Genomic DNA, 27868 nt, shown 5'->3' with positions numbered 1-27868 from the left:
TCACTCAGTTCTGGTCTAATGTATGTCTGGGCTCATTCTGCACCATGTCATACTGTATTTGTATCTTTATATATTTGAATATTTTGATTTGTTTTGCATGACTCGTTTTGCATGCAGTTACTCAAACACCTGTCATTTTGCACAGTGGCTCTAATTTTAAGTGGAAAAGGGGAAACATTACCTCCTGGCTCATATGGCTGTAGTGCTGGAACTGTGGCCCTGTCTCTGTCATTGACTGATGCACAAGGAGATTATTATTCAACGTGGAATGGATGAGAGAGGACACGGAGAAAAAGATGCGAGCAAACAGTGAAGTTTCAGTCCTCCGCGTTGCCAGGGTAACCGGAGCAGAGAGCCCTGAGGGCCCGCTGGCCTACTTAGTCCATTCTTCATTTTTCCACAACACGCTGTCGTCGACACTCGACGCAACCACAAGGAGGCGACAAAGATTCAACACAGACGGGACAGCGCCATTCTACCTGTTACACCAGTAACAGTACAGTATACACAGTATTAATATAGTATCAAACTACGACTAATTCCTATTTGACTTCCCTTAAATTCATTAGTTTTCACTTAATATATAAGACGTATTTATTTAGTAGGCCTACCACAAGTGCAGAGATTACGATATCAGTGTTAGCCTACCACAACAGCCGTGATATTAGGAAGATTTAGATGTTACTATGTATAATATAGAGCGAAATACAGTCTTAGTCTGTCTTCATAGTCAAATAGCAGCATTTCCAGTGCATTCACTTGTGGACCACTTGGAGAAATTCTACTCTCCAGCTTTTTTATCCTATGTCCAACAGTCGGAGTCGGTACGCTGGTAGTTGTAGTTTTCTCCCATTCACATTACAGCGTTTTCAAGTTCGAGGTGAGGCAGTTTTTTGACTACAGTACCCATCGTCCCCCGCGGCCGCGCCTCCACCTCCCGCACCTCCCTCCGCCTTCCCTCCCACTCTACTGGGCCGCGAGGAAGTCGCAAGATGGCTGATGTCGCTTGGAAGTAATGTTCCCCTCTGCAACATGAAGCCGTGAGTGTGGAAGAAAGCGAGGGAGGCACCATCGGGCTTTTATTTTTATTTTCTTTTAGTTCCTTTTATTTTATTTCGTCAAACATCCATCTCATTCCGCGTCGTGTCCGCCCCGGACTTGTCTTCGGGAGTTGACGCGTCAAATCACGCCGGGGACCCTGCCAGCAGCTCTGCTAACAGCTAGCCTCAGTTAGCAAATATTAGTGGAGCTAGCCCGTCAGCCAGGCACACTGCTCATTAGTTTGTTTTAATTGATATTCTGACACGGGGAACCAACAAGTTACCGCTACAAATGTGCTGAAAATCCTCTGAAGTGGTGCAGAATAAATGTCAACATTTTCAGCTGTCAGTTAAAAACAACGAATTTCAAGCTGCTCGATTCAACATCATGTCCGCGAACTGGCCATCCAGCCCGTGGGTTGCTAACTAATGCGCAGTATTGCATCTGTTTCATGTGCACTAACCAAGCGGGATTGCTATTTTGTAGACATTTCTCAGTAATATCCACCACGTCGCTGCATCTCTCTCGCTACTCGCTGCCAACTACATTTTGGAAGCTGGTTGTGTTGAAGCCAAATTATGGGAGCAGGAAATGTGTTGAACTTTTTCTGCTTGTAGGTAGCTGCACTGGCCTTGCTGGCACCTCACCAAAAATCCACAGGGATGGACACTAAACTGAGCACCCACGACCAAAACTGAGAAATTGGCATTTTGATATTTCGGGTTCAGCAACATTAGCAGACACGCGTGTGGAGCAGTGCGTGGTTACTGGTTTTCAGTGTAGTCTGGGCTACAGATAGGTTGTTTTGCAGGGTTAACCTAACTACAGTTAGTCACTACATCGGAGACCGGTTAGCTTGCCTAGAGTGCACAGCTAGCTAGTGTCTCGCCCCACAACACACCACAACCACGGCGTACAGAACGTATTCAGAGCCCGCTCCCGGCCACACGCACAGGCTCAACAACACCGTCATGGGAGTGCAGGGTTTCCAAGAGTATCTAGAGAAGCGGTGTCCCGGGGCCGCAGTCCCAGTGGACCTACTAAAGCTCGCCCGTACCGCGGCCCGCCAGCCCCCTCACCATCATCACCCACACCACCACCATCACCCCGGGCCCATGCCTCCCCCGCCCCCGCCTGCCAGGATCTTAATCGACGCTGACTCCGGCCTGCAGCGCCTGTACGGCGGCTACCAGACGGACTGGGTGTGCGGAGGCGAGTGGAACGCCATGCTGGGCTACCTGGCCGCCCTGTCCCAGGCCTGCCTGTACCAGGGTGGCCTGGAGCTGGTCGTGGTTTTCAACGGCACGCTGGGGAAGGAGCGCTGGCCCGAGTGGGCGCGGCGAGCTCAGGGCCAGCGACAGACGGCGCAGCTGATAGTCAACCACGTCGGCAGCAAGGCCACCCCGCCTCCCCGGGCATGGTTCCTGCCCCCGGCCTGCCTCAGCCACTGCGTCCGCCTCGCCATGTTCCGCTTCCGAGTGCGGGTAAGCAAAGTGATCCCAGTTGCGTGAACGTGTTTTATTGTGGTCATAATGTTCATTTTACACTTACTTTCCCTTTAGTGCTACACGCCCATTTAGGAGCTTACATCATTCATCCACGTTTTAACTCCTTGCTGTTTGTGAGCAAGTGCAAGTACCAACTCTAACCACTGAGATGAATCAACCTGGGTCTGCGAACACACAGCCGATCTGTCAAACAGTGGCTGTTTGTATCCAGCAGAGCCAGATGTCTGTTTCTAGCTGTTGCCTGTTGCTGGTCTTCTCTGCTCCCTGTAATGAGTTTGGGCTGGTCTACTGGGAGGAGAAATTTATGCAGTGCAACAGAGTTTTTTTTTTTTTTTAGTTAAATTAAGCATCATCTGCCACCCAGCCAGTCTGTGCATCTGGAATCTGAAAGGGTTAGAAACATGCATCATACAGCCGGGCCCAGACGAGCCTATATATTACATAACATGAACTCAATGAACCTTTACATGCATTGTTGAACAGCTGCTGAGTGCAAAGACTATTTTTAGACTGAACGGTTCCTGCATATCAGTTGGTGTTTGTTTGTGTTTCTAAATAAATAGGTTTTAACACAACAGTAGCTACCAGGAGCTATGTCTACCTAACTATAATGGCCGGAGAAAGCAAAGAATAACTTAGTGAATGTGACTTGTAGCATGCTGATATAAATGTGGATACAGCACTGATTGCCTGACAAAGTTCCTCCTGTTAGTGTTACCAGCTGCTCTGCCTTTTGTCTACCTTTCCATCTGCTTGCATGCTAGTTTAACAAAAACACAATGTCACAGTGTATCCTGAGAGGATACTTGTTAAAAAAAAAAAAAAAAATCCACCCACATTACGCCACAACACACTCTGCAGCTTCTTGTGTTTGTACAGCATCGTTGTTCATAGTTCCTGTGATACTTGCCTGTTTTTTCCTACTTGTGTCAGAGAAGCAGTCATGTTCCTGTATCTCACCTCTGCTCGCCATTCATCTTCACTTGAGTGTAGCTGTAGTTTGATGTTATACTTAGTCTTATATGAGTTGTATAGCAGTTAAGTTGTTGTTTAATTTTGCTCATTAAAATAGGTTGTTAGTTTTTGTTATTGGTGGACGATATAAGAAGAATGAGGTTTTTCACATTATCATCCTTGCCATCCTTGTGTTATATTGCATTTATTCAAAGTCCGAGATTTGATTACAAGCCCATTAAATTAAAAAAAAAAAAAGAAGTAACTTAGTGTGATTATTTAGATTTCACATTGATTAACTCTGACATTGATTAACAGGAATCCCAAAGCTCTCTCACACCTCATCAGTGATTTCCGTAGAAATCATGTTGCCATATGGCCAGAGATTTGCTTCACTGCGCAATTAAAAAAAATAGTGCTGCACGGTTTTCCACAGATGTATTTTTACAAGCAAACTGAGCTTTATGCCTTATTATGACCGATTGATCACAGAGCACGTATTTTGTTGCCATACAAACTGTCAGCACCGCGCATTCATCACAGACTGAGTACATTGCAGTGACAGCTGCCGTGGTAGCTGGACATGTTGACCAACGCTAACTTTTTTAAGTGATGAACATCTGTGGCCCTAGTTTTTTTTGGTGTGTCCTGGACCGTCGCCACAAGCTGAACCCGTGTCGTCAGCTTTTCAGCCACATTCAGATGTGCCTGCGAGATGCATCTGTGAGGGATCTGATTGGCTGCTGTAGCTCAGTGAACTAGTGCATGTGGAGAGATCAGAAGTGACAAAGGCCACTAAAAGTTCAAAAGGGATAATGAACGGTCTTCCTGTTTTTCATTTTGATCTAATCTGAACATTTAAATATGCAAATATCTTTACAACAACATCGAGAATGAAATAAATGTAGACCAGCTGATCAGCATGATGCCAGCTCTGTATGACGGTTTATTTCTCTGCCTAACTTCCTAGCCTTCCAGCTAGTAGTGACTCATCTGGTTATACCTTTTGATCGATGAATTCAGACTACTGCTGGCATGAAGAGTTATGTGTCCTCACACAGGTACAGAAGTTATATGCAAGCTGGCTTGTGGTAGTAGTCTATGCGATGTGTTCAAGTGCAACTTTTTGGTCCGTACACAAGTCATAGTTTTTCCTTCGTTGCCTTTACAGAGGTATAAAACAGTGAAAAGCCACAAATGATAGAGCCTGGATCTTGATTTTTAATTAACAATCTTGTTGGTGATTCATTCATCAACAACTGTTAATAGTGATAATAATAATAAAGTAATGGTTGCAGCTTTGGACTACTGTCCGTTTTTTATGTGAAATATGAAGTGGAAGGTATTGCTGTGCTAAGGAGTTCTTCAAAGTTTGTTCTGAATGCACATAAAACTGAGTTTGTCCATTCTGCACCCTCAGGTTGTACAGACTTTGGAGGACCACCACCAGGAAGTGCTGTCTCTCTATAGGGACTATGGATTTGCCGGCCTAATTGCTCAGGATTCTGAGTTTGCCCTCTGCAACGTACCTGCCTACTTCTCCTCACATGCGCTCAAACTGAGCTGGAACGGCAAGAACCTGACCACACACCAATATCTGCTGTCTGAGGCCGCCAGGCAGCTCGGGCTAAAGACACAGCACCTGCCCTGCTTCGCTGCTCTGCTGGGTGAGGAGGACCACGTCCGCACATACGTCCTCCTACATGTCAAACATGTATCCCACATTTCCTTTCATCGCACCGTGGCTAAAAGCCCACCACCTCTACTTTTGAGTGATATTTTTTGCGCCCTGTTCTCTTTGTTGTTCTTGATCATTGACAAACATTTTGTGTGTTGTAGGAAATCATATTCTGCCTGATGAGGACCTGGCTGCCTTCCACTGGAGCCTGCTGGGACCAGAACACCCACTAGCTTCCCTCAAGGTACCCAATTCTTCCATGTCCAAAGCAGTTTGCATACTTCAACCTCCTCTGAGAAAATATTAGCAGTAACTATACTTCATTTAGTCCAATATTGATCTGAGCCCTTACTTGAGTTGTGAACAGAACAATTATTATTATTCATATCGTGTTTTAGAAGGAAGCGTCTGTGTTAGTAGAAATGATTGTTATGAATGATTGAGGGATAGGTAGGAAAACTGCTTTAATTAAAGACACAAATAATTCACAGGTTATTAAATGCACAGATACACCAGAATAAAAAAAACTCCCCTTCTCATCTTCAAAGCAAATTATTGATCTACTTTTCTATGCACAGGCAGCCTGAAATAAAAGTATCTCTAGATCTGATGTTTCTTCAAAGCTGACTGAAATCATTCTGATCAGAGATCCTAATTTAACTGTTTACATGGATGCTAAAAAGTTTTGATAAGATATAGATTAACATGCTTCAAAATATCAGTCAATATACCGTATATATATTTTTTTAATTATTGTGTGAAGTGTTTCTGCCCCCTGTGGAGAGTCAGATCTTTAATCAAATAGAAGGAGATGAAAGTGTTTCTCTCATCTTTCGAACAACTTGTTGTTTTGCTACCTCCATGTTTCTGTCCCATCTGGAAACTGGAAATCATCTAATATTTACCTCACACAGGGCATATTTTGAAAATTCCTCTGTGGCAGCCAGTCTGTTGTAATTAAAGTAGGAGAGTTATTTTAATCTGATTATTTGTAGAATACTAGTGTCCTTGGAAATGCAGCAACTGTGGGTAATTTGGTTTTTAATCAAAGTCAACTTTCGGACACAAGCTTTCTATCTTTTACATCTCTGTATTGAGTATGAAGCTCTAATATGTGGTGACATTTTTATGACAGAATCTGACATCAAACAGAAATATACATCAATATGTCCATGTGGCTGTTATATATCTACATATATAGTAGTGTTGTCAAAAGATTACAATTCTTTCATTGATTTTGATTATAATTACGATCAAGTGTCATTCATTTTTAATCTATACTAATTGCGTTTTCAGTTTTCATGAGCAAACAGACTCAAGAAAGAATAGAATATATCGACCTTAACATGTCTATTAAACACCTTCAACAGTTTCAACAAAACAACTAAAACAACTTTTTATCTCTTGATTTTAAACAAACATTTCTCCACACATTCCTCCCCTTTCAGCAACTACTAACACAAACTAACTTGTTGACATTGTCTGAATTTCTGACATTACTGTGCCTCTTGATGGAGCCTCGTACAATGCGTCTTGAGAGGCAACTTGCAAAACCTTTGTAAAGACTCTGTCCTTGACAATATCAATGGGTCTGCAGTTTGTCGCAATCCACTCGGCAATTGTGTCAGTTTGTCCGCGGTAGACTTCCTGAGGCCCCAGTGTTGTGTGAGGGTGGTCTGTTGCAGGCTGGAGGATGCTTTAGCTGAATGCTAGCAGAATCCCAGACTAACATATGCTCGGCGTGAATGTGATATTTTAAGCTGAAGTGCTTCGATAAAAACTCCTTCCTGCAGAGTGAGAATAATACTCTACAGTATCTCTACTCGGACAAACTGCCCGTAAATAGGGTTCATCTGTTCTCTCGCTGTCTCAGGTGCGAGCCCATCAGTTGGTGCTGCCGCCCTGTGAGGTGGTGATCAAAGCCGTCTCAGAGTACGTCTCCTCCATCAAAGACCTGGGAAACCTCGATGCCATTGCCAGAGATGTCTTCAAACAGTCACAGGTAGGTTGCATGGACTTTTCACTGGCTACGACTAATTAATTTCATTAAACTGGACATGAAACCATGTTTGCACAACAATGTTCTCTGTTAATGTTTCACCTCAAATATCAGGCTTTTGCAGACAGTTAAAATAGGTCATTACTGTTGACTCAAGGCCTGATTCAGCATCTGTACTTCCTCATACTTCGGTGCTAAACCGTCGGATCACACCATATCTGATAGAAATCCATCTGATTATTGGGATCAAAAGTCATCAGAGGTGATTGATGTTGTATGAATTACATACAAAGGACACATTTTCAAATTTGTGAAAGTTTATATTTGATTTTCTGCGTCTTTATGAAGAGAGGAGTCAGGTTGGAGTTGAGCACCGTTTAATTTAGTGTGTTGATATACTTATATATCCTGTCATTGTTGTATGACATTCATTGGCTCGTAGGGTTTTTCCATTGTGGTGGTGTTATATGATCAGTTGAACCACGCTGGCACAGTGCAAGTGTTTTTCCACTGCACCACAGAGCGAGATAAAGTAGTTGAAGCTCTGCTAACCCAGGAGTGAACAGACAACCTTTTAAAGTAACATCTTTGTCTAAAACTAATCTCTTACCAGTGGAAAGATTTCAGTGTGAAGAGCAACAGGAGGAAATATTGGATTTGTTTATATAGTAACCCGTCTAATAAAAAAAGTGTATACAGAGTGGAGCTAAACTCCAAATCACAGATATTCAGATAGAAGACTTTTTCTCTCTCACGTGATAGCGGATGAGGGTCAACTTGTTACTTTGTAGCTAACTCTTACACCTTGGCTCGGCTCGGCTGAGCTAGAGCACTGGACTATTGATAAAATCCTGTCCACATTTCTTATATACTTGTTTCCTAAATAATTCTTGCTCCTCCAGTGTAAAAATTTCATTTTATTAGATCAACTGAATAGCTTTGGATGCTCAGTTTAATAAAACAAGCACTTTGAAGTTATTGATATTAATTGAGTGGTTATCACATTGGTCAACAAAATAAACATCACCAAGTAAACTGATCAAAAGATTCTGCAATAGATTTTCAAGGACTCCTGGGAACGTAATATAAACTACTTGTATCTGAGACTCTCCTGGATTATTAATCAGATTTGTTCCAAGTCCTTATCAGGTTCTTTATTGATTTGTGATTAGTTCTGTGCGCTGTGACTGGATGGGTGAGTTGAGCCTGGGCTACCTGTAGTACCAGTTTGTCTTACTTTTATGAAATAAAGCCACACCGCTGACTACAAGAAGAATGAGCTAAGACACACACCGATCAAATGTATGACACAGTGAATATATAAGTGAATTAATACCATTGATCAGCTTGTTATAGTGCAAAGTGTTGTTGGGAAACCTGTGCTCTTAGGACGTCATGAGGATGCGTACACGCTGACACCTAGCATACCTCCTCATGCTGACAGCATGCACCAGTGGCTTGGCTACCTACTGTGGCAAACAGCAAAAACTTTTCAGGAATGGTTTGAGGAAAATGACTAAACACTGAGGCCTAGAAAATCCCCGGATCCCCAACCAATCGTGCATCTGCAGGATGCGCTGGAACAAGCCCGATCCACGGAGGCCTCCTCTCGCAACCTAGAGGATCCGCTGCCAATATCCCGTTGTCACACACCACCAGAAACCCCCAGAATAATGGGCACCATAGTAATCTTAGACAGGTTGTTTAAATGGAGGGTTGATTGATGTGTTTCATTTGTCAGACCTGTTGGCCCATAAAATAGAAATTGTGAGTATTGCATAATTTCCCCCCTTGGCAAAATAACTGTAATAAAAAGACAGTAAGATATATCAAACAGCTAAAAGATCAGTAATTTTGCCAGTTTGAGATAAATATACTATATATTTGTGACTTGTGGTAAAAGCTGAGTGTCATAGACAGGACAGGAAGTTGATGATTATTGAGACAGACAGATCCTTTGTTATTGTTAGCTTAATCTTCTCTGATCTGGACTCCATCTCAGTGGTTCATTCATTTAGTGAATAATATTCTTTCCAAACTTAAAGTTCAGAGGAATGTTGGGGGACCCGATTGGAAAACACATGTTGACAGTAATTGTAAGCTTTTGTGGCTGCTCACAAAAACGGATCCCACAGCTAAAACATCTTCAGTGTTATGGTCAATAGTCAACCTATGGCTTTGTTTCCTCCTCAGTCTCGTATGGAGGACAAGGTGGAGCGCTTCAAGAAAGCTGTGGAGTATTTCTCAGCTGCCTCCAAACCACGCTCGCCTAATATGGGGCCCTCCTCTTTCATCTGTGAGTCGCAGAGTGCTTGGAAAACAAGTTTTAATCTAATCATTTTTGGCTTACTGAATGTATTTTTACCCCGTTTAATCCTGTTTTTGTGTCTCCGTGCTCAGTACCCGGGTTTGGACCCGGTCCATTTGGGGGACCACCTGGCCACATGGGACCGATGCAGCCTGGAAAGAATCAGGTAGATTGCTGTACATTGTAATCTGTCAGTCTCTTTGATGTCTGGGTGTAATTGTTCTCTGCTCTCTGTAACTCCACATCTAGCAGAGTGGATTAAGTTTTTTGCTCTTTGAAATTTAAGGGGAAAAAAGTGGCAGAGGGTGGCGGGTTCAGTCCTTTCCATCCCAAATCCTCCCACTAGTCTTGATTGGATGCATCTAGTTTGATCTCAGATAAAATAGGACAGTGTTAATTCCCACCCCTGAGATATCTTCTCCCTCCCTCCCCTCACTGTTCTTCTGCACTACTATGCTCCTTTTCTTCCTTTTTCAAACCCATTTTCTTTTCATCTCCCCCCTCTCCTCTTTATCCAATCCCAGTTCCCTCCCCCCCAGGTTCCAGGATTAAAGCCACCCTATCAGAATGCTCCATACGGACCTGGCCCCGCCCCTCTGTTCCAGACCCCCCAGCCACCATCCCAAGACTGCAACGACTCGCTGACCACCAAGATGGGCTTCACTGACTGGTCAGCGCCATATGATTCTACACAGAGCGGAAGTCGATTACCCAATCATCACACCGGCACTCAGTCCGGCCCCTCTCCATCTCCTTCTTCATCATCTGATGGAGATGAACCAAATGACAGCAACGCAAAGTAAAGTCACATTTAAGCAATTTAATCAATGTTTCCACAGTACGTTTGGCTGCTTACACTTCACGACAACAATTGTCAGACGCATGAGCAACAGTGTAGACGATGTGTTGGATCTAGTTGGGGAATGATTGACCGCTTCTTTGTTGCCCTGTTCACATATAAAGTGACTCACTTCATTTCTTTGTAGCTGACTGTTGGTCACTAGTCTACGTTCCAGGCTCGGGTTACCTAGGTAACTCTGTTGTATATATCGCCCCCCAAATGTATGGACTAAAAAAAAGCAGAATATGAAATATTGCTAGTGTATGGTAGAACCGGGCATGGGTACAGTATTGATTTATTAGTATATTTGTCCTTTTGTCCTCATATGGTTTTGCTGGTATTTAGTCTTTCAGTCCTGACGGTGCTCTCAGAGTTGTTGCGTCTGTCACAGTTTGGATCTCCCTTGCATGTGAACTAACCGTGTTTGCGCGTGTTTGAACCAAGCCCTAGTGCACGGACAGAGCTAGTTCTTCTTGTCAACACCTTGTTCTATTAGAAAAGTAAATACCATCAACTGAATCATGTCGCTACAGGGATCCAAACCACAGGAACCAAAATCACATGACTTGTCGGCTGCGTGGAAGTACTTTACTCTGGAAGATTAAGTCAGTCAGACAGCAATGTGTGGATGTTTCGTGAGGTGGTAGTAAGAGATGGTTCCTCACTACCAACTTGATTCAACACCAAAAACGGAATACGCAGAGTACACTTGGGCAGAGGCTGCACTGAAAGAATAATGAATGCTGTGTTTCAAAGAAGTTTCCCTGTGACAGTGTCGAGCAAAAACTATTCCAGAGAGACTTACGGAGCTCGACCAGCTCTTTTCTGTAGTACACAGGTTTTTCAAAGCCAAGGTAGAAGCTTCAGCCTGCTTGCTACATTAGCTTTGAAAGCTAACAGTACAGTTGCATGGTGCACACATGATCTAGGATAATATAAGGAAGGTATGAAAAGCCTTTATGAATCTCCAGGGGAGGACATTTCGTTTAGTTAAGATTAGACCGGGTTTTGAATCAGCCAATTCTAAATGTTAAATGATCAATACGGGATCTGGAGGCAAATAAAATTTATCAGGACATCCCTGGTAATATGGTAACATTTCCTTATCACTGGCAGTATAAATAATGCAGCATCACAAGGTTAATTATAAAGACAGAAAAAATAAATGTCAATGCTGTGTGTCTCATTATGAGCTTCCTGATACAGTTGTCTCTTCATAATCATCTCATGTACAACGAAGATAAAATCAGCTCAAGTAACAAAGGGACACAGTGAGTAAGTCGTTTTACACAATCTTCCTGTCGGACAGGAAACAATCTTTTCTCCCTCTTTTCTGTTCATCCCTGGTATCTTTTACAGATAAAATTAGAAACATCCAACAAAACTGTTTATATAGGACATGTGAGCAGCGGGACTTGAACACGCTCTCTTCTCTGCAGCACAATTTTCATAAATTAGGAGATTGATTGGTTTTAAAGTCCTCCACTGATGCTTCCTCCGAGAAAGCAGAAAATACATTTCCCCATAGATGTTATTACCACTTAATTCATTTTTCCAGCAGTGAAACCACTTCCTATTGCCACGTTGAGAGAAGCTGTACCGAATATTTATTGAACTAACGCACACACAGAGTCTGAGAGGCTACCCTGCCCAGCGTCTTGTCCTACCAACCTGTTCTGCTACTTGAGCATAAAGGCAAACAAGACTGAGCAAGCCCATAATATCAACTGAGAAACAAATGGCTCACCTCCCAAAACTTAAGGATGGACAACAACAGCTTTATGTAAGAGAAATGAATCAAAGCTGACGTAAACAGATTATTCTACCCATAACACCTTGAATATCATTAATTAGAGCTAGCTTGCTGAATAAATTGGACAAATGTGTAGTCACCCTAAATATTTTATACTACCACTGCCTGAAACTGCAGTTTTATTCACCGTAAACGGCAAAGCTTTGGTCCGTTAACCTGTTCATTTGTGTGGAAGAGCGTGGCTCAAATTGTAACGCATACATGAAACATGTTTGAGCTTGATGCACAACATATTTGGAAATGAACAACTAAAAAGTATTATAAAACAACCGGGAATCCGACCAGCACCGTCTAACACAGTCAGAGCAACTGTCTCCTGCCCACCACAAATCATAACCTGACTTGTTGTTGTAGTATTGTCATATCATCCTACACCCACAGCATCTCTGCATAACAGACACCTGTTGACTGGCTGGCTTTTATTCAACAAGCTTACTATGTAAAGTAGCTCAGCTGCAGCTTAGAGCCTGGAGGATTACAGATACTGAGGAGGATGGAGTAGCAGAGCAAATCAAGTGCAGATTTAAACAAATGATTTTGGAGTTTTTTTGCCTCTTGTTGTGTTCAGTTGGATTCAGAAAAAATAACTAAGGTTTTCTTAAGATATAATGTACCTTTATTAATTTGTTGAAAATAACAAAACTGTTGCACTGAATAATATTTTGCTATTTCCTTAAGTATTTTATTTACTAAAATGTCGATGACAGGTGTTGTAAGTTAGTGGCCAGTGAAGATATTTATAATAACGTTAGCCCAAACTTACATCACCACAGAGCTGTGTAATAACCGGAGAATCTTCTGGTTACATTCATTATATTTCGACGACAGGGAGAAAAAAAAACGCTTTGCTTGCTAACTTGTTTGTGTGTCTTCTTGTGCGAATCTTGTGCGACACTAAGCCTAGGATGCAGTGATGGTGCCTTGGCAAAGTATCATTGGGGGACTAATTGCCTATAAAAGAAGACACAATTCAAACACAGTCAGTCTGTTGACTGTGACACAAAACGAGTTCAAAAGTCTAAACTTATTCTGAAAAATGGTCTCTATACTTAAGGTCTGTAGGAGGTTGTTAAAACTACGCAAAATGTATAAAACCATCACACAAACTTATGTTAAGTGAAAGGCATTGATAATTCGGTCAAATCGGTGTCAGTGGCGCATGCTGCTGCCTGATTGTGACAGATGTGACAGTTAAATTGTGGCAGAATGTGGTTGTGTCAGATAATATAAGGACATCCCGTTAGACGGTACAAATATTCTGTGTGGGTTTTTGCAGAAACAAAGAACCAAGCAGGCTGCTGCCTTACAGCTTATTGTGGTTGTAATTTCCCGAAGCAGACAGGAGTTTGAAAATGTTAACGCATAGGCAACAAAAGAGGAGAATGTCACCGATGGCAGGCTTTAAACTCCACTGGTGAGACAGGCAGTGTTTTACTGGCAGTGTTTTACTGTAAAGTTAATGTGGGAATGTTATGGCTGAACTTCAGCAGATTTGTAGTGAGCTAGTAGCAACACAAACCGACAGGCATGTTTTTTTAATTTATTGTTTTGTTTTGTTTCTTTTTGAAAATTTCCCCAAAAGTGCTTGCAGAATTTGTTTTGGATCTGTAGCAGATCAGCGTTGCCATAACTGTCTCTCTCCTATTGTTTCTTTTTTTTCCCGTAACCTCACAGACACAAGATTCATTCCAGGATGACTAATCGCTCCTATAAACCTTCTCTCCTCAGCCATTTGACAGACAAGCCCTCTCGGTGGGAGGATCCCGCTGGAAGAGGGGGCTCGGCTTCTGGAGACGGTTCCCAAGGCAACGGGAGCGGGTCAAACATTCCGTCACTGTTGTCTATGGCGACGCGGAGTCACATGGACATAACCACACCCCCCCTGCCTCAGGTGAGACGCAAACTGTAAAGATAATATGTTCAGATGAGAAGACACAGGTAAATTGGTTTCTGAAGAGTCACCATGTTTCCGTTTCTTTTTCTTGCCATTTCAGGTCAGTGCTGAGGTTCTTCGTGTAGCTGAACATAGACACAGAAGAGGACTGATGTACCCCCAGATTTACCACATATTGACCAAGGTAAACTGTTTCTCTCACATTGAGGGTTTAACGTTTAATGGGCAGGATGCAGGATAATCTGGTTTTGAGCATTTTAAACACAGATGGACGAGAGAACAACATCACTGAGTCGTTTACTTTGACTGATTAAGCATCTTTCAGATTGACTTCTCTTTACCTTGTCACCTGTGACAGCTTTAATTCTTGGTGTTTTGATGCTAAGATGTGCTGTGCACTAGTCTAGTTTTCATCATTTCTGAAGGTATTTCCCTATCACCTTGACTTGAGAAACTCCCGCGGGTTAAACCTGACCAACCAAGCACTGACTAACCCTAAAAGACTCCCTGTAAACATACCCGTCCTTCCCCCTTTTCATAAACAATCCCTGAGTTTATGAAGATGTTTTTTCTTGCCCTCAAATATAAAACACTTCTGCAACCCTTGTTTCACACAAGAACTATTGTTGTTGGACTATAAATTCTTCTTTATCTCACCTCCTCTCTTCACGCACCCCTCAGGGAGAGATGAAGATGCCAGTGTGTATAGAGGACGAGTGTAACTCTGAACTGCCTCCTGCATCTCTGCTGTTCCGTGCTGCCAGACAGTATGCCTACGGCGTCCTCTTCAGCCTGGCTGAAACACACCGCCGCCTGGAGAGGCTCGCTCTCCGCAAGAGGGCTCCCCTGGAAGGTGAGTGCCGGAATTGAGTGGAGCAGATTGATGAGCTCAGCACGGAGGACTTTTGTCCTTTAATTAATTAATAGGCTGGTTCTGTCAGTCTGGCCACTAAAAGAAGGTGTGTAATAATATCATGTGTCAAGCTTTTAGAAAGACCGGCTCTGTAGCTGACAGTGACAAAGATGTGCGGGCGAATAGCTTGATGTCACTCTGCCTGAAAAAAGCTTTTTTCTTAATTTTCATTGAGTTTTGGTGTAATTTTTACCTCTGTATGTTAATGTTTCGAGATGTGCTGGAAGCAAACATGATGCGTGTCCTGATGCCTCAGCACCTTCATTGAATATTTATCACAACATCAGTGAAATCTTACTCGCTGACTACAGCATATATTTCTTGCCTTTGTCTTCTTTCCCTGTTCCCTCCACTAATAGGAAGTGGACTGTAGTGTCAATATATCCGCTGACTTGTCACAAAACTGGTAGATTTGTTCAAATGTTTGCAGCGGGTTTTCTGCTCCTCTGCATTTCCTGCAAAGGAAATGTTTAATTCATACTGAAATAGCTGAAGGTGGGCATCATGGTAGTGTTGTGGTTAGTTGGAAGGTTCTGGTTGTGAAATGGCCAAGAGGAACACATGCAGAGAAAACTAAGGGCAATAAACAGACCACTGAGCTGGAGAAAGGGAGTGAAAAAGACGAGTGTTCAATTTCAAAGAAGAATTGAGATTTATTTTGTGTAAAATTAGTTGAGAATGTTGAGTCAAGGTGTGAAACAGAAAAGAGGAAATTCAGGCTTCTCCTTTCTTTATTTTGTTTTTCTGAGTTTAAGCATTTTATTTGACCACATTTTTCACATTTTATTTGTTCTGTTGTTTTGAAATGCAGCTCACTGTCATTCAGTTAATGAGAGAACATTATACTTATCTGCAGTCATTCACACTGAAATAATTTGATTTGACATCCAGGTATTCATGATGCAGTACATGCAGACTACTAGGCTACTTAAATATATTTCACACTAAACACTTAGACATTATGATTGTCCGTAACGTTGCTTCAAGACATTTTCTCAAACTGCACCACTTTAAAATGAACTTTTCAAACCAACATGACCATCCAGATGTAATGATCTGTAGACGAACTGATCGGCCTTTCTATCTACCTAGCCTCCCATCAGTAGTAGCACTTCCCCTTGGAACACAGATTACTGCCACCTGCTGGTCTGAAAATTAGTTTCTTATCTCATGGGCACAGAACGTATGTAGCAGCTTGCCTCTGTCTGTAGCCTTTGTGGTGTTTTTTTACGTGTCCAAGTCTTTACATTTGTGTGTAACTGCCAACAGCAAATCAGAAGTGCTTTTATTATCCACTGTATGGTGGTTAAGGATTCATACCTTTATATGCAGATATCCGCTAAAGTGACAATTCATTTTGACAAAACTGTGAAACACCTCCCTTTTCTGTGCCACAGTTCCTCCAGTCATAGTCAAAGAGTGGAGCAGCGGAAAGGCCAAGTCAGCCCTGACACCGGAGCTGGTTCCAGCTCTGTGTTTCCGGGAATGGACCTGCCCCAACCTGCGGCGGCTATGGTTGGGTCGTGCCAGCGAGGACCGCTCCAGGAGAACCAGGGCCTTCTTGGCCTGCCTACGCTCCGACTGCCCAGCCCTACTCAACCCAGCACAGGTCCCACAGCATCTGCTGCTCATGTGCTGCGTGCTCAGGTATCATTAAACTTTGCACTACCTAACATAACTGTATTATTTTTATAATGTCTTGCTACAGTCTTTGTGTTATCCTTCGTGTGGCATGTACTAAAAATGAGCCCCTCAGTGATTCAGACCCACACTTTGTGTTTGAATATTTGTGGAGATTGAGAAATTCTTGAGAACTTTTTTTTTTTTTTTAAAGCAGTGACATATTAAAGTAAAAACATGTTTGTATTCCACCAAACTGGAATAAGTCAGGTTTTATATCAAAAGCTCTTTAACGAGAAACATTGAATGTAGTAATTTGGGTGAAGTGATTCAATCCTCGTAATGTCTGTGTGGTAAACCAGCTGTTACCTCATTGTCATGTCTGTTAAATTTTGTGTGTCTGCGCACATTTTGTAAAAAACATTTTTCCTTGAAATTTTTTATTCTGTTGTTTTATAATAAGTAAGTAATAAGTAAAACGTGTTCAACTGCAGCAGCTTTTTAAAATGAATAGATTTGTATTAAAGAGACGATTACATTTAATGAGTTGGTGAATAAGACGTCTAATTTACGCGTTTTAAACAGCAAAAACACCCATAATGTCCCATTAAAGCTCACCAGTGAACCAGCACGCACAGCACAGCAGTGGAACTAGATCACCTAAACTAATTAGTCCTTGTTAATGTTATCAATTACACCTGTCACACGAGGCAGAGTGTCTGCTGGCTCTGTGACCGTGGTCCACCAACACAAGTGACTGTTTAATTAGACCTCCACTTAGGATTGTGCAGCTGCATTCAGACTGTGCATAATTTGCATATCTCTCACTCTGTTTATTCTTCATTCAACTCAGGCTTCTAGTTCCAGGTCATAGCTGTAGGTAGCGCGTATTTCTGACCGTACCATGATGAAAAAGAACAGAAGTGTCTCCGGAAGTAAAACAAATTTACGTGCGGGCACAGATGTAAAACCATTGATACTTCACCTGATGAGCTTGTGGTTGTACCAGTTGTGAGAGCATTGCAGCTAGGCTACTGTTGACATCTAGACGCTAACAGTTAACAATCGGGTAACTTGGTGTAGGAAATGCAAAAGTATGTTGATGAATATTTTCCTAAAGTGGAGACCAGGGTTATCATTAAAAAAAGGCAACAAGATTATTCCCATTTTACTGTCATATAACAGAATATAACAAATTATGACTAAAATGCTAATAGGCGTTTTTCACAATGGACTTATCTGGTGTTTGTAGCTTGTTTTCAATAAGCTGCACCTCTGAAGTCAGCGCTTTGCCCGTTTCCTCTCAGGTATATGATGCAGTGGCCTGGGGGAAGGATCCTCCAGAGACATGAGCTCGATGCCTTCCTGGCCCAAGCTGTTTCTAGCCAGCTCTATGAACCCGACCAGCTACAGGAGCTCAAGGTGAGCCGTCCCTGTGGGATAATTACTAATTACAGGTGTTTCTGCACATCATCGCTTTATCGCTCTAGTTTTCTTGTTTTGTGCGCTTGTCTGTTTTTGCAGTTGCCTGCACTGTGTGTTGTACGTCCCCACATACCACGTGCTGAAGACCTCATAATTCACAGCTCTCCTGCGCTGCCACTGCTTCCTCCTCCTCTGCTTTCTTTATAAATGCTTCCATATTTCATTTGTGTGTCGACTGTCAGGTGGAGAAGGTGGATGCCCGTGGTGTGCAACTGGCCGCCCTCTTTATGGCTGGTGTTGACACAGCGCTGTTCATCAATGATGTCTGCGGCCAGCCGTTACCGTGGGAACACTGCTGCCCCTGGGGCTTCTTTGACGGCAAACTGTTCCAGAGCAAACTGGCCCGGGCTGCTCGTGACCGGGCTGCCCTGCTCGACATGTGCGAGGGCCAGGTACGAATCGCAAAGGATGGATGCGGCAAATATTTTTCTCCTGGTACAAAAAGAAAACACTGCGCGGGAATAGCTTAAGACGAAACGCAGGTTTCATTAACAATACATCTCCAAGGGTACAATAGCAACACTGTAGATTTGTCAATGTTGGCTCAGCCACTACTTGGCAACGGTTGTCACTTGGTCAGATGTTAAAGCAGCCGTTACAACAACAGTGTGTAAAATTAGTTCAAGACATTTAAAGCATGCAGCAGGCAAAGTAAAACCTTTACTGACATGATTTCTCATCAGTCCATTTAAGTCATTTCACATTGTGCAGCCTGTTTTGTAACACCGAGCAGTGCAGAGGCAGAGAGCACCGTGCTGGATAGTCATTTATTCATCGTCACAGTGGAAGTGAATACAAACTGGAAATATACAGAGTGTGATGTTCAGATTATTAATGTGTTTGTGGGAGCTCCTCTGCCCTGCTCACACTGAGAATAGGAAAACAGTTTGTTTGATCAGATAGAAATGGTTTTATAAGAGTCTTATAACACACAGTGTTTCACTACTTTTAACGAGGTCAAGATTAAATTAAATTTATTCTAGTGAGAAGAGCGTTTTTTCTCATGTTTAATTCAGACGTCTTAAATTGTAATCAGAAAAATCCTGATAAAAATAAGCATTTTAAAGTGTTGTTTTTAGATGAAGTGGTAATACTGAAAAGTAAAAACTGAATATGTTCAGAGTTAGTAGGAGTTATACCTCTAACCTCTCTGCCCTGCAGGAGGAGCTGGTGTCCAAGGTCGAGAAGATGCGTCAGGCGATCCTGGAGGGCATCAACTTGTCCCGCCCTCCTCCTCCTCCCCCTCCTCTCCCACCTCCAGCTTTCCTCCCTCCTGCCATGGTGCCCCCTTTTTACCCCATGCCTCCTCTTTACCCACCTCGCCCTATGGGCGGCATGCCTCCTCATCATCACCCTCATCATCCACATCACCCCGCCCAGCACAGACCCAGAGCCTTCCCAGGTACAGATGCTTTGGTTCTGTTTTTTTCTGTAAAAGAACATGACAAACCTTTTTAAATTTGTCAATTTTGTCTTTTCTCTTTGGTGAGAAAACGGCACACGCGAAGGAATCAGTGTGTCTTTATGGAAATTATATCCAGAAACAAATTATGTCGTAATTAAGGTGTAAACGTTAACTAACTCTTTAAATTCCATTACAAAACTATTCTAGTTTTATCGTCTTTACATTTCTTTACAAGTTTAGCACCTTTCAAAGGACTTTCTACAAGACACGAATGACATTCAGGCTGTTTTCAAAAAGAACTGTAAAAACATACATAAAAGGCAGAAACAGCAAATTAGATGGCAGTTGTAATGTTACATTATTACTTATCAGAAATTCAGAGGTTTAGTTTAGCCTACTTCTTGAAGCTTGTGTTGCCTTCCTGTCCCTTTTCAGGGGATGATGCAATGGACCATGTCAACACAACTATAGTTTATTGCGGTAGACGTGATTTTGTGATATTTTATTTTCCTGCAGGCATTCAGTCCATCCCCCCTCAGGGAGGAAAACTGGAGATAGCTGGCATGGTGGTCGGCCAGTGGGCTGGGAACAAGCCAGTCCGTGGAAGAGGGGGCTTCAACATGCAGGTGGTGTCAGTGGGAGCAGGGAAAGGGTGAGTACAACGACGAACGCCAAAGCTAACCACATTGTAGCTCTTTTTCTTCAGGCAAAATTAAGGATACATTTTACGTATCAAAGTCTTCACAGTTAGAACTGCAGGATAAAGTCAAATAAGACTCTCTGTGCTGAGGCTCTGAGTTTCTGACCGGTTGTTGGTCTGATAATATTACACAAGTACACTTCTCAGTCAATGGAGTACTCGTGTTTTTCATCGCAGGAGGGGTAAAGAGATTCCAGCAAAAGTCAGGGGAGGGAAAAAGACGACCGCCAACAGAACACAGGTACGAAATCACCAGCATACCAAACCTGATCGGTCTGCAGTGTGTAGCAATATTTACTACATCAGAGCTATAAATTCTTAGTCTATTAGATTCCTACGCGCTTCCTCATGCCTCCTGTTGTTCGGTCCTTCCCCAGACGTCACCCCCCCCATCCAGCAGTCCCCCAAAGCCCTCAGAGGAGGTGGGCTCAACGCCAGAAGTTGCAACTCAGCAGCTGAACGGCAGCTCAGCAGCCTCCGCCATCGGCCAGCCTTTGGAGCTGGCCCCCCTGGCCCAGCCAATCCCGTGTGCCTTAGCCAGCAGAGACAACCAATCAGAGGGGGTGGAAGTGGAGGCCCCCTGTTGCCTTGACGACTGCCCGTCAGACGGAGCGCTACAGAAGGAGGAGTGATGGCGTCCTTCGTTGGACGCGCTGCTCTAAGAAAGTTATCTGTGTTCGACTGCCTTTCCCTGTTTTTGTAGCCCTGTCCGCTAGCTGTGAACATTATCACATGGAGCAGGAAGTGAAGCGAGTCCCCTCGTCTCCTCTGCTGCTCCACGTGATAGACTGAAGCAGCTAGCTGTTGCTCCCTTTTTAGTTTTCTCATGTGGTTTTACATTGTTTTATTAAGAGAGGTCTTCTCCATGAGTCTGTAAGCGCCCCACCCTTCGAAATTCCTAAATGCCTCCCTCCTGCACTCAGAGCAAAATAAGCTTGAAGCCCCGCCCCCCATCGCGACCAATCAGTTAAACGAGCCCCTCCCCCCTTTAACAGGGGTATCTGTACAGTTTAAGTTTCTTATTTCAGTGGTCCCATTGTTTGAATCTCTGCACACAGATGTTAAGCTTGCGGTTACGGTGACAGATTGGATGTGGTTTCCATGGTTACAGCAGCTAGGACTGGTTGCCATGGTCAGTAGTTGTGTATTTATGTGGTTTGTTGCCATAGCCATCTCGTGAGAGGTTTGTCTTACATGGGCTTAGAGGGATGTTCAGAGTTTGACTCTGGATATGTGGGAAAGCGATGTACCATTTTTCTGTGCAGCGACCCTCGTCCCCACATCATACTCTGCCAGCAATGCTACACACAAAGTGTTAGCATGCATGCTAAACACACAGTGTTAGCATGCATGCTAACAACAAACCCCTTTATAGATTGATTGGTTTATCTATTACTGGAGCACTTCTGCACCACCATGGCAATAGTGTGCTATCTTACTTTGACCGATGTAGCATAGCCTAGTGCTTAGCTGTGCTAGGAGACCCAGGAATTTATGCACCTTAAGCCCCTAAAGTATGCAAGATTTTACCCCGCTCCTCAAAAAAAAAGTGCATTATTATTATATTATTGTCCCGCCCCCTTGTCCCTTTCTCCCAAAGCTTTGATTGTATTACCCCAACAGAAGCACTTATTGTTGTATTTAAATATAATGAATTTGAACGAGCCCCTATAAAGTTGAACTGACCCTCTGTGAAGGGTGTCCCTTGCGCTAAGTAAATCATTATTATGTATGACTACATTTAAAGGTAGAGATCTATTTGAGAGACGTCAGAATGTGAACAGAGTGGTTTCAGACAAAGAAGCACTTTGTTTTAAAAATGTTAAACCACACTGGACAGTCCTCTACCAGGTGACAAAGAAATAAAAAGAAAAACTCTGAGGCACCTTCTTGAGTTAAGGCCAAAAAGAAAAGAATATTGCTGCCCATGAGAAGATGGAAGTGAATGGTGAGGGTTTGGGTAACTGCTGCCACGCAGAGTTCCCTTCAGACTGGCCTCACACATTCAGTCAAGAACTTTGCAATGAAGCTGCAAGGAGTTGTGATCGTCCGTGTCAAGGACTCCTAGGAATCATTTCGGATTTCTAAAAAAGTTATTTCCAAAGTGTATTTTATTAAGGCTTGCCTCCTGAGGCAGCCAGAGATATAAAAGAGTGTGGCAGCAACGCCTCTATGATCCCTCCACCCTCAGGTGGTGATTGAGCAACTGTTGTCATTACGATAGCCCAACGCCGAGAGCTGCTGCCCGGCAGAGCTCCGGTGTGTCACTTTAGACCAGCAGGAAGCACTTCCCTGCCCTGAAGTTCCGTCTGCCAGACACGGCAGAGACTTTATAGGCTGGATCACATGTCACATGACGAGGGAGAGGGAGGCCTCACTGCGGACCTGAGGGTGCCGCTTCACAATCTGAGACTTCTAAGATACCGAAATATTTTATTCGAGCACTTATGTTTGTAGAGAATGAAATGTGTCCCCCACAGTACGTCTCATCTGACAATGGAAATACAAGTATGTACTTCTTACCGATTACTGGTAGCACAACTGCAAATGTAAAAGCAGTAGACTGACAGAAACTGCCTGAGAGATGCTGGCCACGAACATTTTAAGCTCTATAAACTTACTGAGAGAGGCTGAAATCAACTCATTACGTGAAAAAAAAAAAAAAAAGGCAAGTCAACAAGAAGCACCTTATTTTCTTACTATGTTGAAGACTTGTGCTCACTCGTGTGCCACAAAATTGACATGGAACAAGCTCTTATGAAATGCCGTGTTGAAGGAAAAAAAAAACCCTGACGATATATATGTAAGTGTTAATGTAGTCGCGTCAGACATCCCCTCTGTTATGAACTCAACCATTACAGTGACACGCTGACAGTTGACCCGGCCGTGAGTGTAGGCCTACGCTCGATGTCGCAGGGCTGGGCCGCGCCACCGTCTCTTACACCAACACCAAATGAAATCAGAGGTCTCGGACTTGTTAGCCGTTATTGGTAGGGATTAAGCATAACGAGTGCTGTAGGTGTTTATAGGTAAAGAGTAGGTAACAGCATTGGGGCTTAACACAGAACTGTAAAACACAGACACCAAGACTAGGCTAGAGAATATAGCTCCACTGGCCGAATTACTAAGTCTAGAATTACTAGGAGTCATATACTTAACTGCTTTCAACTTTTGACATTAGTACAAATATGTGTATCGCAGCAGTACATTGTTAGAAGATGGCTTTTCTGCGGCGAGCCAGAGTGTGATCTGGTATACGATGCCCTCTCTTGATTCGCTCGCCAGATAACAGTTCCACACACACGCACGTACACACACATATAAAACACACACACACACACACACATATATATATACACACATGACAGACAGACAGACAGGTATCAGTTGCATTTGTTACCAGCAGCATTCTCTCTGCTTTTGTGCTGAAGTGATTTTGTGCAGTTTCAGTTCCCAGTCGAGTGGTCGTCAGTTCATCAGAGATCATTTTGGTAACACATTCTACTGACTCAGACGTCCCACATTCACAAAGGTTGCATGGATGGATTAGAAACTCACGTCAGAGGTCTCAGAGAAAAACAAACCATCCATACACACAGCATATTAACACTGACAGACACACACCTACACACACACAGTTACATAGATGTTAAATCCTGAGTTACACAGTAGCTAGTATGGGAAAAAAAAAAGTCAACACAACACATGATGTAGTGTCCCTCTTTTGTCCTTGTCTGTTTTAGTTTGATAGGTATTTGATCAGTGATTTTTATGCTTGTTATCCTAACCCTGCCCTGCTACGACACTTTTTCTCGCCTCCCCTCCCAGCACCCTACCCATTCACTCACTTCTTTTTTCCACCCTCAAATATTCCTCGTAGAGCACATTCATCCACTCACACAGACAAAAACACACACACACACACACACCCCAAACATGCCCGCTGATGCTGGTTAAAAGCAGCCACACACAAACACAGATATTGTACACACAGGTTAACACCCCACCCCCCCACCCCTTGAATTTCAGTTTTCTTTCACCTCCCTCTCTGCCTCTCCGTTAGCCGTTAGGACCGTTTCTATTGGCCGTTTTTTCTCTTTTCTCTTTGGGCTGCCCCGCCCCTTAATCAAACCCAACTAACAGTAAAGGTTATATTAACGTTGATAATCAGTTTCTGTATGTATCTAGCCAGAGTGGAAAAAAAAATCTGAAAAAAAAAATCAAAACTGTTTTATTAAATTGTGCAAATGTGTTTTTCTTACTATTTTTAATGTTATTACATCTTCTAATCTAATCCTTCTTCCATTGCTTCAGTTAGTACTGAAATACGCTTAGCCAACCTAGAGATTTGAACTGTAACGATTGCCATTTTCCTTACCTGTATTTTATATGGCATCTTTAGACCACTTCACCGTTTATTATGTACGTAAGTAAATATCGCCCGTTTTTTTTTTTTTTTGGATTGAAAATCGTCGTCTGCACTATGTTTGATTCATAATATCCCTGATAACGATTTTTACTCTCTTATCAATTGAAGCTGAACTCTGCGCCCTTGCACAAAGCAGCGAAGCATCTCTCGTAAACACCTGAGAACCAAAGTACACCTAGCATCCCCCTCTACTCCTCTATGAATCCCCCCATAGTTCCTCCCCAAGGACCCACCTGACATTGACGGTTTGCCCTCCCCCGCCCCCCGTTACAAACATTTTCTGATGAGTATGATTATATATAATGACATTACAGCACGTGTGATTTAGTCTGAGGTGTTTTTACACCGTGGTTGTCGTGGAGACGCAGACAGACATTGGGACAGCAAGTGAGCAGGCAGGTTTGGACGTTTGTGGCCAGGAATGGCAGATAGTCGGTGCGTGTGTAGGCATCGTGGTTAATCCACTTGCTCGGTTCTTCATTGACTGAACTTAGGCTGCGTGATCCGCTGCATTCGCTCACATCAGATCTACACTAATATACAGGAAGGAAGGGATGACGCCCGAAAGCTTTCAGTCATGCTGGGGTTTTGGCGCCCTCTTTTGCATTTTTCTTACATGTAAATGTTACGCTCTCTCAAACCTGCCTTTAACTCCCCAGACTCAGCCCAACTGAGTCTTGTCATGCTGTAAGTGGGCACGGAGGCTGTTGAAAGAGGCTGAACTATCCTCAAAAGTCAAAGCTGAGATTGACCGGCCCTCCAGGAGACCTAATACAACACATGAATATCAGGCAGGAAATAATGAACCCGAAGGAATTGGTTGAAGACCAAGACAAAAAACAGGAACAATTAGTCGAAATACAATATTCAATTGAAAATTGTAGAATATCTTTTCAAGCTTTGGTTCCAGCTTTTCTGCTGTCAGTTGGTAGAAGAAACGGATTTTATTCATTCAACGTTCACTGGTTCCAGCTTCTCAAATGTGAACTTCTAGATGATCTGTGAAATGTTTTGGTTGCTTGTTCAATAAGAAAAATGATTTGAACTAGACTGCAGGAAATGATAAATACTTCCTGGTACTTTTTGTAAAAAGAAAAAAAATTATAATGCAAATGTTGCAGCCCTGATTTCTTAATCAGAAAGATAGGAGACAGGAGAGAAAGTGTCAAAGTTGTCACCTTAAACTTTGTGAAATTTTACAAGCCAGATATTGCCGACAAATTCCAACATCTTTCATTCGTTATCCACACAAATTACATTTCTGTTGTCGGCTGTAAGCCAAGATGACGAGAAGTGGTCATAAATCTCAGCTGAAACTTTGAGTAAAATTCACCCTCTCTGTTACTGATGAAATAAAAAGAGTTGTCATTAAGCCGGTTAAAAGCATTCGCCTCTCTGCCTACAAAAATGGGAGCATCTCTGAAGAGCTCGACAATGTGAAGAGAACCAAAATTCCCAGAACAGATGTGTACTATGTAGTATTGTCGAAGTGAAACAGTATTAATGTCATCGTAAGAATGTGGAAAGGAGTCATCGGTTGTGTTGAACCTGTCCTGATCTATTCGCAGGACCCTCACAGCATTTTGTCCAGTTTGAACAAAGGTCCCTTGTTTCTGTCTGTCTCTCTCTACACTGCCACTCCCCCCCTCAACAGCCCCCCAAGCTCCAGTGTAACCCCACCACCACGACCTCCACCCCCCATGTGGCTGAGTCCCAGTAAAGTCAGTCCTCAGCAACATGTGTCCTGATGCATCAGCACCCAGAACCACCCAAAACTACCTGTGCAGCGAAAAAAAAGGGTTAAAATCTATCCATAATATTATTGTTATAGAAATATTATCATCATCATTATTGCTGTTATAATTATGGTTGGTATAATTTGTCATCATTGTTAGCATTATGGAAGCACCAGACGGTTTGTGGAAAGGTGAGAAAAGAAGGCTTTTTTTTCTTTTTCTTTTTTTTTTTTTTTTTTAAATTGTCTGGCTGTTGGTGGTCTGATCTCACAGAGGGAGGGGAGGAAAGGTTCAGAAAGAGACAAAAAGATGGCAGTCATGTTTGTACTGGTTGGGAAATGACTTACAGTGCTGAAATAAAATTTATTCTTTTAGTAAAAAAAAAGTACACAGTTTGTCCAGTGTCGTGATTTTATTTTGGAGGTTTGTAGGGAGACTGGATAATAGATGGATAACTTGAATCCTGTCTGAATGTGTGATTTGAAATATAATGGAATAGGCTGGGAAGTGTTGTATTTATAGTCTGCATTTACTATATTTTTATGAATTAATTAATTTAGTTATTTATTTTTTATTTTAATTCAGCTGTCCAAAACAACTAACTGGAGCTCCTCTTAATCTAAGATAAGACACGTGTAACCGTCTGTCCCCAGCATTCAGTTATGACAATGAAAGCTTCCTTTTACCCTTTATGCTGCTGAGAAAAGGTTACGAAAGGACAATGGTGGCACTGACAAGACCGTTTTTAAATCAGTTCAAATTTCTTGTTTTGACAGTTGCAGAGTTTATTATTATTATTATCTCAGTGGAAATTACTTCAGAACAGATCTGAACCATGGTTCAGGAACCACTGGACTGAACTGCATATGTAAAGCACTGGCAAAGTCATAATAATTCAGCTATTTAGGGTCATTTTGTTAATAATGATGCACTTCTGCTTAAGTATGACATTTTCTATGATTGTATGAGTAGATCAGTTCTTTTATACCCGCAGCTGAATAGAAAACTACATTCACTAGATATGTAACTTGGAAACAAGCTGTTCTTACAGTATATTTCCTTGCCACAGCGCAAAATTTGACAAGAATATATACAAGAAACAATTAATGTAACAGGAAATATATTTTTTTTTTAAAAAAATAGCAACACTGACAAATTTACATTTAGAAATTTATATAGAAAAAATAGAAATATGATGGCATCCTGTATTCAGAGTGTGGTGGTGATTAAAATTGCTAAAATGGTAATTAGTTGCTGAAAATATAGAATGTATTTGACGTGATAGTGAAGTAGTGGTTTGTACAAAATAAGGGAGATTTAAATAAAAGCAGATTTATTAGTGCAAAGATAACAAAAAAACTAATTTGCTATTAATAATCACTGACAAGTCTGCCAGCCGTGTTTTGAACCGTTTATTTAGTTATTTTCTGTTTATAAACGCTAATTTATTTAACTTTTTCGATTAATTAAACGAATTACGGAAATCGGAATAATGGGGGCAAATCACTGTAACAAATGTTTTAGAGGAGTTTTTCTTCGACAGT

General features: G+C 42.4%; 1 protein-coding gene across 1 annotated transcript; it reads left to right on the top strand.

Annotated features, from left to right (window-relative positions):
• The first annotated feature begins 957 nt into the window (after nucleotides 1–957).
• On the top strand, nucleotides 958–26712 carry fam120c (family with sequence similarity 120C). Its single transcript, XM_047581960.1, has 17 exons — nucleotides 958–2525; nucleotides 4924–5170; nucleotides 5343–5425; nucleotides 7055–7183; nucleotides 9374–9476; nucleotides 9581–9654; nucleotides 10013–10287; nucleotides 13871–14033; nucleotides 14137–14220; nucleotides 14718–14889; nucleotides 16347–16596; nucleotides 17877–17991; nucleotides 18237–18446; nucleotides 19216–19456; nucleotides 19976–20111; nucleotides 20337–20400; nucleotides 20537–26712. Exons 1-17 carry the CDS (start codon nucleotides 2013–2015, stop codon nucleotides 20789–20791), a joined length of 3114 nt encoding a protein of 1037 aa, XP_047437916.1. The 5' UTR covers nucleotides 958–2012; the 3' UTR covers nucleotides 20792–26712.
• Nucleotides 26713–27868: the final 1156 nt, after the last annotated feature.

The sequence above is a fragment of the Mugil cephalus genome, chromosome 1 (genome assembly GCF_022458985.1).
Source record: "Mugil cephalus isolate CIBA_MC_2020 chromosome 1, CIBA_Mcephalus_1.1, whole genome shotgun sequence".
Lineage (NCBI taxonomy): Eukaryota > Metazoa > Chordata > Actinopteri > Mugiliformes > Mugilidae > Mugil > Mugil cephalus.
Note: the sequence above shows the minus strand (reverse complement) of the source record. Positions and strands in the feature narration are given on the sequence as shown.